General features: G+C 41.4%; 1 protein-coding gene across 6 annotated transcripts in view; it reads right to left on the reverse strand.

Moving 5' to 3' along the window:
- LOC107995118 (dipeptidyl aminopeptidase-like protein 6) overlaps positions 1-14,837 on the reverse strand; it is an 80,361-nt gene that overhangs the window by 15,990 nt on the left and 49,534 nt on the right. For 2 of the 6 annotated variants that reach the window (XM_017052406.3, XM_017052405.3), the window contains exon 2: positions 11,736-11,980. In XM_017052406.3, coding sequence (XP_016907895.1) covers positions 11,736-11,837 — 102 coding nt within the window. In that variant the 5' untranslated portion in view covers positions 11,838-11,980. Of the gene's footprint in view, positions 1-5,164; positions 5,402-6,405; positions 6,454-11,564; positions 11,649-11,735; positions 11,981-14,837 lie in introns of those variants that run through there. The other 4 variants (XM_028665361.2, XM_062081949.1, XM_017052409.3 and 1 more) reach the window with 4 other exon arrangements.

The raw sequence follows: 14,837 nt of genomic DNA on the forward strand, positions 1-14,837 counted from the left end.
CTTTCCATCGAATTACTCGAGAGGGGAAAATTTATTTTTTCTGATCGAGAATTTTTGTTGGAACTTTCGATCGAAACAATCTGATTTGAGAAAAGGGTTGGAAACAAGTCGAAATGGAAAACTATAATCTTCCCTTCCCGAATAAATTTGAATTCGAATGGAGGTATTATCCTTCTTCCCATTTTCACGAAGATGAAACCGATTTAAATATAATTCATACCTCATCTGTTTCTGTTATTCAAATTGCGCCCCTCGTTACGAACGGTGTCCACTGTTCAAAATTCACGAGGACATTGAAACTTTCTCCGCTTTGTTCAGTCATCGCGTAATTCTCCATTCCCTTAACCCTCCTTCACTTCTCAAATTTTATAAAAATTTCCCCCCACCAATATTTTCTCGACAAACTCTCATCCATCTCGTTCAACAATTTTCTTCATAGAAAACGATAGAATTTCCGAGAATATTGTTCAAGTTCATCCTCCTTCCATTATTATTTTTCTCGATAAATTCTCGCCGTGCACCTCGAAAAATCTTCTTTTTCTCATTCCCATTTTCAATGAAGAATAAACGAAATGACCAGCTAATTCTAACACGCGTGTCACGTTTCCGTCCCCGTGATGCACACGTTCAACATGAACGGCCTTCCAAAGGGATTTAGACGTTTTCTATATCTGAGTGACGGTCTCTGGTTTATATTCCATCAACAAACTCGGCCAGAAATTGGAAGCACCGATTCTCGCATGCAAAATGCGAATTTCGATTATCGCGCTCCCTCTTTTTTCCGAATTCAACGACTAAAAGCGAGCAGCCACGCTACGCCGTCGCCGAGTTGATCGTTGCCTTCGAATTTAATCGAGCATAATGGAAACGATAGATCCCCCACGCCGAATAATTAAATAATCTCTTTGATAATGACACGTTCCATTCGTGATCCTCGACGAACGAGAAATATATATCGCTCCCTCTTCATGATTTTATCTTTTTCTCTGTTATTAATATCATTAATAAATGCTTGGACGGTATAATAAACGATTTTTTAAATGGCGGTATCGATCGTTTCGATCGAGTTAATGTCAAATATTATGTGCGCATCAATCTGAACGCAGCTCTATGTACATGTATATAGAATTTCAAGAAATGTTTGCACGATTTCGCAACAGATCTGACACCGCAGCCGTTCCCTGCACCATTTCACGCCGAACTTCGATCTACTTTCCAACGATATTACATTCCATCTACACCCCCGCGTACGTTTCTTATCTAATCCAAATTTTTCATCCCCTCGTGTCCCTTCCTTCGACACCTCGCCGCCCGGAATCCAATTTCCATTCGACCAAAACAACCGCGAGTCCATCTAACTCTCAGAGTTTCGCGATACGTAACTTCACCTGTTCTCGTCGCGAATAATCCCGATGCATTTACGAACGACGGAAGAGGTAAGAAAGGGATCCATTTTCGGACCAGCCTCCTCCAAAAAACTTTTCCAACCAACTTTTCTCGTCTCTCGCCGATATTCTCGAAGAAATGCGGCTTGGATGGGAAATTAACGATGCGATTAGGTGGTGATATATTCGTGGAAATATTTTATGAATTTTATATAAAATCCCGTGTATGCGTTTATTTGTCCACGATCAAGAAAATTTGGAAAATTGTATAATCCTTCAATAATTATCGTGCGATCGAATAAACTTCTCGACACAATTTCTTATTTTCTTAGATCGAATCTACTTTCAATGTGAGCTTACTTTAATCCCACCAGTGTTCGCCATCCAGAGCTGTTATATCATGTCGCATAAAGAGATCAAGAGATCACGAGGACATCCACGAGTCCAATCACTATTCCTCCTGCGCGTTATCGATCCGTTTCTTGGTTATTTATTTTTCTCCTTCCTTTCTCTTTTATTTTTAGTGAAAAGAAACATGCGCATTTCGCAAGAAAATGCAATGGGTTTCGCTTTTGTCGCGAGGTTTGTATAAGGTTTTCTTTCCTTGTTATCGATAATAGTTGGCGGTGTGATCGCGTGATCGCACCGAGGGGAAAAGGTGGTCGAAACGGTGGTTTAAGGTTCCGTTTGGAACAATCAGGGTTCGAGGAAGTATCGAGCAATTCTTGCATAATACGGTATTATATAGTTTCGAACGTTACACGGTTAACAACGGCAACGTTGTTCCGGCCGTTGAGTTTAAAACAAAACGAAGATTTCGCGCGAGTGGAAAATGGGATAAAGATTGGGAAATAAAATAAGGGAGATAAGGAAGGGAAATGTATTATTGTGCATGTGGCGCGTTTATGCAAATTTGTGTTTTCACGCGTGGATCGAAATAGAAGTTCACCTTCTGAATGTTTTACCTCGGGTATTTTAAGTTTTATGTGTACACTCTGTGTATTTTCGTTCGAATTTTATATCTTTAAGAATCTTTATTATCCAAGCGCGAACAGGTGAATTATATAAATAGACTTCACGGATTTAATGAAAAAAAAAAATTCATTCACCTTATATATTCCTGCAAGGTACACACATGCAAAATCCGAGTTTTGTGGTGGAATTTCATGCGAAAAGATTCGCATATTAATTTAAGGATTACGAGAGCGGATCGTTATTATAAATAAATATAAACGACGAATTAAATTTCCCATAAATGCAACATAAACATCCAATGCAATATTCCAATTAATTATCCACACATTGTCGTTTATTTACACGTATAAATCGCGTAGAAATAAACCGATGAACGTGTTTCTCGTGTTTTATCACAGTTTTAAATTTGGAATCGCAAATTTGTTTTGAAATGCTTCGAATCTTGACACCTGTCAAATCTTCGCTGGACGACGTAGCTGAAAAACACAGGAACCAATCGAAAATGTATCGAAAATAAGTCTGAGCGTTAACCATCTTGAAAAATTTCTAATTTGTCCAATTTCTATCGTTGCACTTAACGCAACATTAATTCAACGAAAAAATTAGATGTCCAATCGCTTTCGAAACGAGATCTATTATAATCGAAATAAAATTCCAGAACGACCTCCACAAGATGATAATTGAAAACGTTCGTTAAGAAACGGATGATCCATGCGAGGAGAAGGAACCAATCTTTCTTTCTTTCTCGTCCAATTCACGGTTAAACGGAAAATTTAGCGATAGATAATCTTTAAATACGTTTTATTGGCTGGCGAGGATATCGGCTTTATCGAGGATTCCACGAGTTTTCAGAATTACACACGGTTTCTCTCCTCCTCTTTCTTCGCCGCTGCAAAAATTTTTCATCGAAAACTTGCATATTCTCGTTTCGAATTCTTGCAGGGAGATACGCACTCGGACGATTTTCGAAGACAGATTGAAAAAATTTCGAAAGATGAAGGGGGATTCGTTTTCTTTTTCGAAGTTTGTTGCAAGCTAATTGAATTCCTCGAGGAAGAAAGATTGTTGTTGAACGCCACTCGAGAATTATCGCGAAACACTTGAGAAAATACTGACCCCGTAGCTTCTGATTCGATGATAAAAGTGAACTCAGCGAGGCGGCGTTTATAGATTTGTGCGGTTAAATTTGTACTTCGTACCCGCCGAGCTCATCGACGTCTTTATTTCCAACGATATGTATATTTTTGCTATCGTTAACCCAATTAAAGCTTCTCTCGTTGAAAGAACAAATCGTAATTTTCGTCGCGAATATTTTGGATCTATGCATAGAATAACGCGACAGGTTATCGCGTGTTCGAGTTCCTAAAGTTTCGATATATTATTTTTCCATCCAATATGGAAATTTTTTTTTTTTAAACACAAGTTATGGAACATTAAAAATTCTGAGAATTTTTCAAAATTTTTCTGTATCTCTATGTGCGTTGATTTCATCTTCTCGTGAAACTGATCTTTTGACGAAAGAATTATTTGGTATATGTATATATATAATCGTACATTCACAGTCATAAGATTAATATTTTCTAATATTTTCGCGAGTAAAATTTGAATACACTGTTTAAAAGCACTGTTTCGAGATTAGTCTAATTTTAAATCACTTGCACACAGTGAAAATGTTAAGTTAATCTATCACTGTCCATCAATATGCAAACGGATTATCTTCGAGGACTAATAATTCCTTGCTCCAAGTCAGCCCGTCGGAAGACGTTAATCTATTCAACATCGAACTGTAATATCGTCTGGACGAGGTTTCTGTTCTGCGACGTTAACGAGACAAGCGTGTAGTTACTGGCAAAATGCTGATACACGAGCCAAAATGTTGAGCAATAACGAAGAATCTTCCGAATTACGTGTTGTTCGCGATTTTCGACGAAATCGAACTCGAAATATTTGTTTCCATTTCCAAATTTCGTGCAACTGTAACCTCGTGTTGCGTATGCATCGATGAATGGTCACTGTGTTTACTTCACAACGAATTTTTTCATTCATATTATTATCGCTTTTACTTTTCCATATTCAGTAATATCGTACTGTATAATAAAAAGTTAATATTCAATAACGACTGGACGGATGTTTGTTCATTGATGATAAATTTAAAGGTACATAAATGCACAGAACGCGCGTAAAAACACAAGAATACAAAAATGCGAAATGTTTAAAAAGTTTACAAGTGTAATAAGCCACGTAATCTGAAAATATCCCCATTGTTGAAATTTTCGGTTAAGAAAAGAATCGATTAAACAACAATTTAATATCGATTTATCGATCCGTCCGAGTGAAAATTTAAACAATGAAAAAGATTCGTGACCTACATAAGTCACTTTCTCGGAGACTTATACACTCGATCGATTTCTAAACAACCGTCCATTTACGTTTTCAAAAATACGAGCATGCACGAGTACCCTCCCCAATTATTAACAATCGCCAAAAAAAAAAATAAAAAATAAATAAAAATTTCAAAGACAAAACACAACCTCCACGAAACGATCAAAAAAGAAGAAGAAAGGAAGGAAAAAAGTACGACTATACAACGCACGATTATAGAACGTTGGAAAAAACATGGCGAACATGGGTTACAACACGAAGCACGTAGAAACAAGAGCAAACAAAATTACACCCAAGACAATAACGAGATATCAAACAAACGAAGCTTTCATCCCCCGCAAACCGCACAGAGTGTATCTCGAATCTTCGAAAAGCGATTTAATCGAAATATTATATAGATAGAAATCGAAATAGCTTGCTTATCTTCCGACAAATTGAGCGGCGTGTTGGCCATCGCTGCTCCTCCTCCTCCTCCTCCTCCGTTCCAGAACTTCTGGATCCCAGAAATAGAACGAATCAACGCGACGTTTCACCGACGGAGACGATTAGAACCGCGTCACGCATCGCTCCTTACAAATTCGCGTATTGTAAAGGCGGATAACGAGCAACGGCCAACTTAATCCTTCGTCATCGAGCGGCAAGCCTCGACTGAAGAAGAATCTTTCTGCCAGACTTTCTGGCTCATTGCCCTTCCACACCTCGGCGTTCTCTTTGTCCCTCACCGATGCGCCTCTCTTAACGTGTTATAAATTATATACACAGGCTATAAGCTCTTGCGTAGTGGAAATCGTTGACAGCAACTCGCACTCTCTTTTTCCCTCCCTCTCTCCCTCTCTCTCTCTCTCTCTCTCTTCCCTTCGAGGTGATGAATCGGCGGGGATCGTGGACGGAGAGGATCGATAGAGCGAGGCGAATGGGATGATGATGATGATGATGATGATATCGATTTTAGGTTACGTCACGGTTTTGTTTAATCGTTCAAGGATTTCGGATAAGGTAAAAGGTGCAATAACAATGTTGGGAATAACGATGTTTTGATTCTCTCTTTTTTTCTTTCTTTCTTTCTTTTTTTTTTGCGATAGGTTAAGCAAATTTGCGAACCTTTTGCAGATGAATTAGCGGTGACGGTTAATGGAAGTGTTGCGGATATAGCGAGGTAAATTAGCGCGTTGGAAATCCTTGGATGAAATTTTCCGCAAAGTTAATTTCGACTATAAATAACCGTGACGGTATTTTTCAACTTTTTTTTTGAACCCCCGTTTCATATCAGCCAAATAACCCGTGAACCTTTTCCCTCATTGATTTGCATGAAAATCAGTCGTGTTAATAATAGAATGTTGTAACAAATTCTCCTAAAAAAAAAAGGAAAAGTTTTGTAAAAATAATCACCTTTTCGTATCCAAAAATTGAATTAATATACACGCATATCTCAAATATCATTATCAAATCGATATATTTCTCCAAACTCCTACATCGCACGGCATTTGAAATTTAAAAATTCGGATAGATACGTCAATTTCCAACCATTTTCTACGCATATATCTAACGTCGTTTCATCAAGTTTAATCACATCTCCCAAAAGTTTCAAGAAAATACAACAAAGTCAAGGTTCGATTCACGAAAGGAGGAAAAAAGGAAGTCGAGAAAGTCAAAAAAACCTCACCAACGTTCCCTGGAGCCGCGCGCAAGTTTTCATCGTGGGGAAGAGGTGGGCGAAGATCAGCACCGTTCAGCCCGAAAGACAATGTCTAACTGGCGTGCCTTTTCACCGCTTGACGAGAGACCCTTCTCCGGTCGCCCGTCTCTTTTTGCCCGAGCCAGAATGCTCAAAGGGGTAACATATGCCGATTCTCCCCTCGCGCGGCTGACCCTTCAGGGGTCAGGAGAGCACTCGGTGAAAAGGGGTCGATAATCGAACGAGCTCGCCTCATCCGCCGCCTCTGTCCCGTTGCCTTACAACACTGTGGCGAAAGAAAAGAAGAGGAAAGGAAAATATCACGCCGATCTTTTCTTCTCGCGGAAACAAGAATAAGTCGAATCTTCGTCCAGTTTCGTAGACGGGTATCGAGTAATTCAATCCTCTTTAGAGAGTTCTTTAAATTCATCTATTCGTGGCCCAAATTGAACCCTCGTGTCAATAACCAGATATTCTTTGAATTTGAATATCGTGACGTTATAAAATTCTATAAATTGGAGGTTTCGTTAACATTATATACGCAGGTGTGAAAAATGAAGATTAATTTTAAATACTCAAAATGCTTTTTTGATTTTTTTTCTTTTTGTCGAGAGATCTTCCAATCGAAGAATAATCGAAAGTTTAAGAAAAATTTTGTTTATCTGGAAAGAGAGGGTGAAAATCGGGAGAAAAACGCGCGCGGAGTGGCGATATCGACCAAACAGAGGGCACCACTGTTCCCTCCATCCATAATGGCAAACGAACACGGAAGAAACCCTCGCTCTTCTCTCCGTTTCCCTTTCATCGACACTTGTCCAACAATCTTCCACGAGCTTCCACCCACCGATTATCTCTTCCAATTGTACCATCAACCGCTTCGAAGCGAAAAAACAACGGGGAGAACTTATCAGATGTGGCCTCTATGGTCGACACGAACGATAAAACGATCGAGTCCCTTTTTCTCTTTCTTTTGTTTTTTTTTAGTTCCCTCTCCGGATTCAAAGAGATTTATTCCATAGTTGGCCTTGACGCTTCAACGCCTCGAAGCGGGGAAATTCTCAGCTTTCGTGAAACAGCTAGTCGGCCCGTTGTCGTCACTTCGCAATCTGGACTCTGAACAGTGCGAAAACTGGTGGCATTCTTCTAGAAGATTGATTTTTGAGAAATATTTTTAATCCTTATTCGAGACGTACATTTAAAGCAACGGTATACACGATATCTTTCCATCATCTCAGAAGACTCGAAAAGAAAGTAGCAAGTTCCAAATCTTATTTGCCTCACAATTTTAACACTAGAGCGAGTACCGTCGAAGAAATAAACCGTTAAGGATAAATTATGGGGCACGTTGATATCTCGAAACCAACTTGATTCTCTTTCGCATCAAGAGAAGTTTTTTTTCTCAAAATTCTGCAAAGTGAGAAATCTCGTTATCCAAAAGAGCGGATTATAGTCGGGGTTGAAAATAATAGAGCTTGGGAGGAAGTGGTGCGCATCGATCGGCGTGGAAAATCCGTCGCCGTTTCGCGAAAATTGCATCGCCCTCGTTAATGGGTCGTCACGATAACGGCGGTGTCGGTCGTTAAACGCGTCGTTTTCGGGGCGGGGAATCGCCACCAGGACCGCGAAAAGTTTCCACTCGGACCTGTCAGACCCCTCCAATTAGAGCTGTTTCCCTAAATTCGAACGGATTCGAAAGGATTTTTCTTCCATGCACCTCGACGCATGGGCAAAATTGCTGTCTCCTTCGAGTGTGCTCCGATATTTCTTCGACCGGAAGCCGGTTTTCTTCCTCATAACGGCGTTCTCGAGTAGTTGGAGATTGCCGAAGAAAATTGTTGGTTTTCTCGAGAGCACGTATATCGTTTCAAATTTAATCGATTCTACGATTAAGTGGAATAGTTCTTTACCTACTTGCCCTATCAATCATCGATGAATTTGCATATTGATTAAACGTATCATAATAAAAAGAAGTGAAAATGATAAGTTCGTTTCGAAAGCTCGTTACAATTGCACTTTCCCCTCTACTATACTACCGTCTGAATATAAGAGTTGTCAGATTAAAACAATAATAAAAGCTAATGATAATAAGCGAGGATATATAATTTCTTTCTCCAAAAAAAGAGAAAAAGTAAGTACACACGGTATAAACGATTTCGCAAGTAAATGAAAATTATTCGATTCCTGTTATGGACACCGCGGGGACAGGGCAAACGCATGCGAATATTCATGAATAAATCTGCATTCGTCTGAAAATTTGCGGCGGCCGATCTCCCGTTGGCCGCGACATTGTCGCGCGGCATGTAAATGTTATCCAAACACGCAGTTGTATTCCGACAGTCGGTATAAATTTAGATTTTCCCGCTGAAGGCTTCTAGTTTTATCGATCCCGGGATTCCAGCGCCGCTTCTCTCGCCGCGCCTCGCCTCTTCGAGAATCATAACCGTAGCACGTAATACATCTGCGAGACTTTAAGGTGTATAAATAGTGTCCAACGAAAGGCAGAAAAATTGTACGTACAGCTAAGAGGATATATAAGTTTCCAAATTTCTTCCTCAAAATTCCTTCGAAAACTCGAGGTGGATTCGTATTGTTGAATTTATTACTCGCAAGATTTTATTATTTCGAAGTTGGAATAGCTACCGACACTTTCCAATTAATTCGAGTTAATCGAGTCGATTGCTCGAAAGCTCTCGATGAGTCGTGTTACGAGCGTATTATCCAGCCATCAGCGCTTTTTTTAAATCGATCGGTTGTAATCGAGCTGATGATCGCCGTTAATAAACGCCGATTGCCACTTAGCCGCGGCACGAGTGTACAGTACACCGTTGAGGTTGGTTGATCAGTTAAGTAGTACAGGCTCGCGCGAGTCAGCCGTTGCAAGTGGAAAAAGATTGGCGCGTTCGCTCCTCTCGATCTTTGCTCGATTTCTGAGTTCTTACGGTCGAGAAGTTGGTATAACGAAATGATTCTTCTATTGCACTTACGTCAACGAATCGCTCTCAAAGTATAGCCAATATTTCTCCAAACGAGAACAGCCTCTCTCCTTCCACCGAAATTTCCATCTTTCGAATTTCCAAACAAGTCGACGAATCGGTGGACGAAAACTCGAATTGTACCGAGAGAAATCGGTTATCCGCAACTCGCAGACGATCCTTTCAACCCTCTCCTTGGAGATGGATAACGGTCTCGTCCCCCCTGCATAATTAACTTTCTCGAGGGCTCGTCGAAGGTGTCCTCGGTCGGCAACGTGGTCAAAGCCGTATCCAAAGCGGCGAAGTCGACGAGCGAATTCTCGCGTGGCCGGTGACGAGAGCTGAGAAAACAAAGCTGGAGCCGAAGCCAGCGGCTCTGCATAATGAATCCTCTCCCTCTCTCGCTATTCTCTCTCCACCGGTTCGACTCGTAATTAGCGCATCCCTCTCTGGCTCCTCGCTTTTCAGAAATCCTTCACACGCTTTTCATCGAGCTCTTCGCCAAGATCGAAATCGCATTTGCAAGTCTGATTAATCGATGGTAAGTGGCTCGAGTGGAACGTCGTTAAAGCTTTCAAATTTTTCCAGTTTAACACGTTCCTTCTCACCGATGAAACGTAACAGCAGTCTCGATAGATGAATTATCGATACGTTTTGTTCGATGGGGTCCACGTGCTTCGATATTCATTTTCAATTCGATACGCGATTCTTGTCGAGTTGTGCTTTATTTCTTCGCGCAGGTGTACGTGGTGATTCGTGGTCGATCCTTATCGAGATATCGCACGATTTCCAAAGTGGTCGAGAATTAAAAGGATCAGCATGAGGATTTTTACGTAAGAAGGAAAAGGTGGTTAACGTGGTCTTTTGCCATTTTATAAGCTAGTTTCCAACGACTCGGTGGAGAAAATTTAACGCCCGCGATGAAAATCCGCCGGCAGAAGCGATTGCGAGGAACGACGACTTAACGGAGTCGTTCGTTCACGCTCGTTTACGTTTAATTGTTTTGTTAATTCCTAGATCACTCTCTCCCGTGCAACGGTTATTTTATTTTATTTCGAGCGCTCGTAAACCGTGAGCTTTCGAGACAGAAGGTAGTTAATGAAACAGATGCAATTTCCGGTTTTAACGCGCTTAACGTTTCACTTGTGCTCTATCCCCCCCTTTGAAAGAAAATTGATCGCGATCGCTTCAATTAAAGAAAATTTATTTTTTTAAAAACAGAATGAAATTCTAAGCGGAGACGCTCTTGTCGACGATCAAGACGAGTATAAAAACGTATTAACGAGTTGAACGCGACGAATGAATTTTCCAAGGGTGGAAAATTATGTTAACGTGTTACCTTTAATTGTAACAGGCACGCTCCGTATTTCGTCGGTGGCACAGTGCGGCACGCTACATCGCTCACAAGTATTCTAATGCTCACAGCTATCAATCTCATTCCACCTCAAATGCAAAATCCTCGTACCAGCATGCGTTTTAATTACATTTACCGGAATATTCCCCGTGCTCGTTGCCACCAGTCAACCACTATAACCGTGTTTACCTCTAATCGTGAGAAAGATAAGACAGAAACATTTATAGGAAAAAATATGCAAATTGCATCGTGTGCAAATAATCCATCGGATTATTATTGCAAACAACAAAAATGAAACGATACTCGAAATCCTCTTGATCCGCAAATCGTGTATTCGTGTAACGAAAATCTAGGGAAAAAAAATCGTTTCATTTTTATCTTCCGCACGAAACAATTCCCTCTAACCGTTGTTAATCAACGCATTTTTTGCATCCTGTACACTAGACTATGTGCCAGACTTGATACGAAAAAAAAAAAAAAAGAAAATTCATCAAACTACGATCGGTGATCGTCCTATTTAAAAATTAGAGTAATAGACACAAGACATATTTACACTCTCGTTACGCACTGCTGATTCGTCGCGAATCGTAGATCGATAACCGAACGAAAATTGTGAATAAAAATTTGATTCAATAAGTCACGTCGCTCGTGTTACCCTTTCGTCAATCCCCAGAGACTCACAGGTTGTCGCTACTCGTGTAATATTCACATCATATTTGCTGGTAAGTGGACGGGAAAAATACAGGATCAAACACAAACGTACAACCGAGTTACCACCAACAACAACAGCCAGTGTGTATTACATTTAGCTGTCAACTTACCAGCAATGCGCAACAGAGTCTGATGGCAGTCAGCGACCGATCTAGAGCGCGTAACAAGCTTCTTTCCATGCTTTGAAAACCTGACGAATAATTATCTCGAGGAATCTCGGCCGACTCGCACGAACGTTACGAGGATGGGGGAACGAAGGGTGGACCGCTGGAGCGATTTACCTCTTTTACCTGGGCTGACTTTGAACGGGGATCGGCGACCTGGACGGTCTCGTCGGGAGGCAGCCGCCAGGAGTTCCTCTCGATGTTGACGCTGGCGTTCATAGCGGCCTCCTCCTCCGCCTCCCGTGTCCTTCGTCGTTCTTAGCTGCCTCGTCCTCGCGCCAACGATTCCCCGAGGTCCCCAGGGTAACCCCCGGGCCACTCCTGGGGCCGAGGTCCTACACCACCAATCCACAGTTCCTCACCTGGAACGGGAGGGAGGGGGTTTCAGTTAAGAATTCGTTCCATTTGTCCGCCTCGAGGGGAAAAGGTATTCGAGATCGAAGCCACGTGGACGAACAAAATGTCTTTCTTCTCGACGAGTCTTGCTGATTTTTACTTTGTTTCGTGAGCTCGAGTTAAAATTTTCTTTTTTCTTTTTTTCTTTTCGTCTCTGTATCTTCGAAACGATGCAGTTTCATCCAGTGTTATTTGAATATGAATCAAAAAAAAATACAAGAGTCGATCTTAGTCCCGTGGACGAAGCACGATTCTCGTTCTCGGCTTCTCTCCTACCCTTGTCGGTCTTATCCCCGATTTTTATTCCCGCCATTAAACACAATTATTATTTACAGCGCAATTTCATTGGACGTCCCATTCGCGATAAAAATTTCCTCTTTAATTCCGTTTTCTGGCCCGTTTACTTTATAATCGTGCCGCTCGATTCGCTCGAGTCGACGAAGAAAAAGTATGAATGGAGAGGTGGAGTCATTGACGAGGCGGACAGGAGAGGAACAAAGGGTAATTACGAATTCCCCGGGGAATTAAGCGGGATAAAGTATTACACCCTGTCCCCTATGAATAATTTAATCGAAGTCGAAATTTCCCCCCGCGCAGGGGGAAAGCATCAGTTTATTTTCGATTTAAATTTCAAATAGGTTCCACGCGGCGGACATGCAAATTTGGAACGAGAGACGAAAGGCGTCACGCGAGAAACGCGACGAAGAAGCGGGCCAATTAACAGGCCCGTTGTGTGTTTTGCCCCTTTAACTAGCCGTGTAGCTCTATAATGCGGTTACGAGAGTTTAAAATCGTTTCAAATTTCCCGCCTTCGAAAGCACTTGGAGCCTCGGTGAATTTTCCACGGGCCCTTGAAAACTCGCATCGCATCCCCTCGGTATCCAACGCGAGCATTTCGACGAAAGTTTCTGGAAAATCATCCGAACTTAAGAGCTTAAGTTTAAAGTTATGGGTCTCGAGGGGGAGAGAAACTAGGCTCGTACGCAGAAGAGAGGCTCCACTACTTGTTACTCCCGTAGACATTCGACGAGTGGAGCGAGATACTCCCCATGATTTTTACATTCGGCCGAGAATATGGAATTTCAGAGGTTGGAAAGGGAGCTGTGTCTTGTTCTCCGAATTTTCAAATTCCACGAAACTTGAAACTCGACACGCGAACCGAAACTCGAGCTCGCCCGAATTCGTCTCTTGAAAATCCTCAAATCTCTTTCGAAGATCGCGTGGAAAATTATTGGCTAGTTGATCGCCAATATACGCGAAACAATGCGATGCGAGCGGACGAGTAAACGCTTCCTTTCCTTCTCGATCGTTCAAAAGTTCTCTTGCACTCGTAAAAAAAAAATTGCACCGATTTTACTACATCACGCTTTTATTCCCGTTGTACACGCGGCGTGATTTTTGCCACCGTAACGCATTTTACGCTCGTCCCTCTTTGATGCCTATGTATCAACGTTTTCATTCGTTCGTTCATTCCTCTTTGAAGTCTTCATCGCATCGTTCTATTCGTGGAATTCGTCCATTTATTTTGAATATAGTTTAGTTCGATTCATTTTTTTTTTTTTGGTACTGTTGGAAAGAATATAAAATATGGAGCAACAATTTAATAATTATTTGTATATATGCGAAGGTACGAGGGAGGGAAAAAATGCTTGGAACGAATGGACGGAGAAATGGCGTGCACGGGCATTCAAGGATTCGGTTGAAAGTGGCTGAATGTCGTTTAGGAATGACTGCGCTGAATGGAAGAGAGAGAGAAAGTAAGTGAATGTGCAGCCGGTTCAAATAAGGAGCAAGAGATTGAAAGGGAAAGCAGAAAACGAAAGTATATTCTCACATCTGCCGTTGGATTAATTTTACGTCACGCAAAAATCTACTCCAATTGCACAGATAATACAATCTGGAAAAAAAGAAAAGAAAAAAGAAAGAATTAAATTTTAAACGAATTCCTCATCAATCGCGTTTCAACGTAATAAACGAAACGAAGCGAAACACCGCCACGTTTATCGTGCAGGCAGCTATAAACGATGTGCTTTATATATATATATGCAAGCACACCGGATACCGGAAACCTTGTAATCTGGACGCCGTTTTTCTATCGTTCCGCGCATCGTTGCCCTCGTAAAGAGAAATTGCATGAAAATACAGTGCACGTACGACCGCATGCATCATTTCAGCTTCCCGACGTGACACGACCTCGTAAAAATCCCATCCATCCCCCGGATTTCAATGGGGGCCACGTCGTTTTTATGGCGGAATCGCACGCCGTTTCACGCGTCAAACCTTCTTCGATCCTCGCTTCTTTTTTCCCCCCCTCCACTTTATTTACAATCTCTTCGTATCCGCTCGTAACTTTTGAGATTCGCTTAAAAGTAATTCTCTCCGTCGTGATTAATCCAATTCGCGACGACTCGTGCGTGGAGTTTAATAATTTTAACAAGACGATCGCCAAAAGTTGGTCTCACTTCGTTGTAGGATCGCTTGGTGCTTCGATACAAAGAAAGAAAGAGAAAAAAGTCGAAATTAGGATCCGTTGAGAATTTTTCAGGTCCAGAAGGGGATCCTCGTCCAACTTTTTTAACGATATTATCCTCGATCGAGGAGAGGTACGGCCATTAAATCGTTCTCACCGTCTTCTCGCTTTCTTCTCGATGGGGATTGAATTGGTTCAAATGTGAACAAAGAAGCGGGAAAGTTGGATAATGAGTCGGAGCCGACGGTTGGCCGAAACCTATTTGCCCGAAGGAATCGTTTAATTGCATCAACGGATGCCTCTTTTCGTTGCTCCAGGATAGGGCGAACATTTTCAATCCTTTCTATCGAATC

The sequence above is a fragment of the Apis cerana genome, linkage group LG11 (genome assembly GCF_029169275.1).
Source record: "Apis cerana isolate GH-2021 linkage group LG11, AcerK_1.0, whole genome shotgun sequence".
In the NCBI taxonomy this organism is placed as follows: domain Eukaryota; kingdom Metazoa; phylum Arthropoda; class Insecta; order Hymenoptera; family Apidae; genus Apis; species Apis cerana.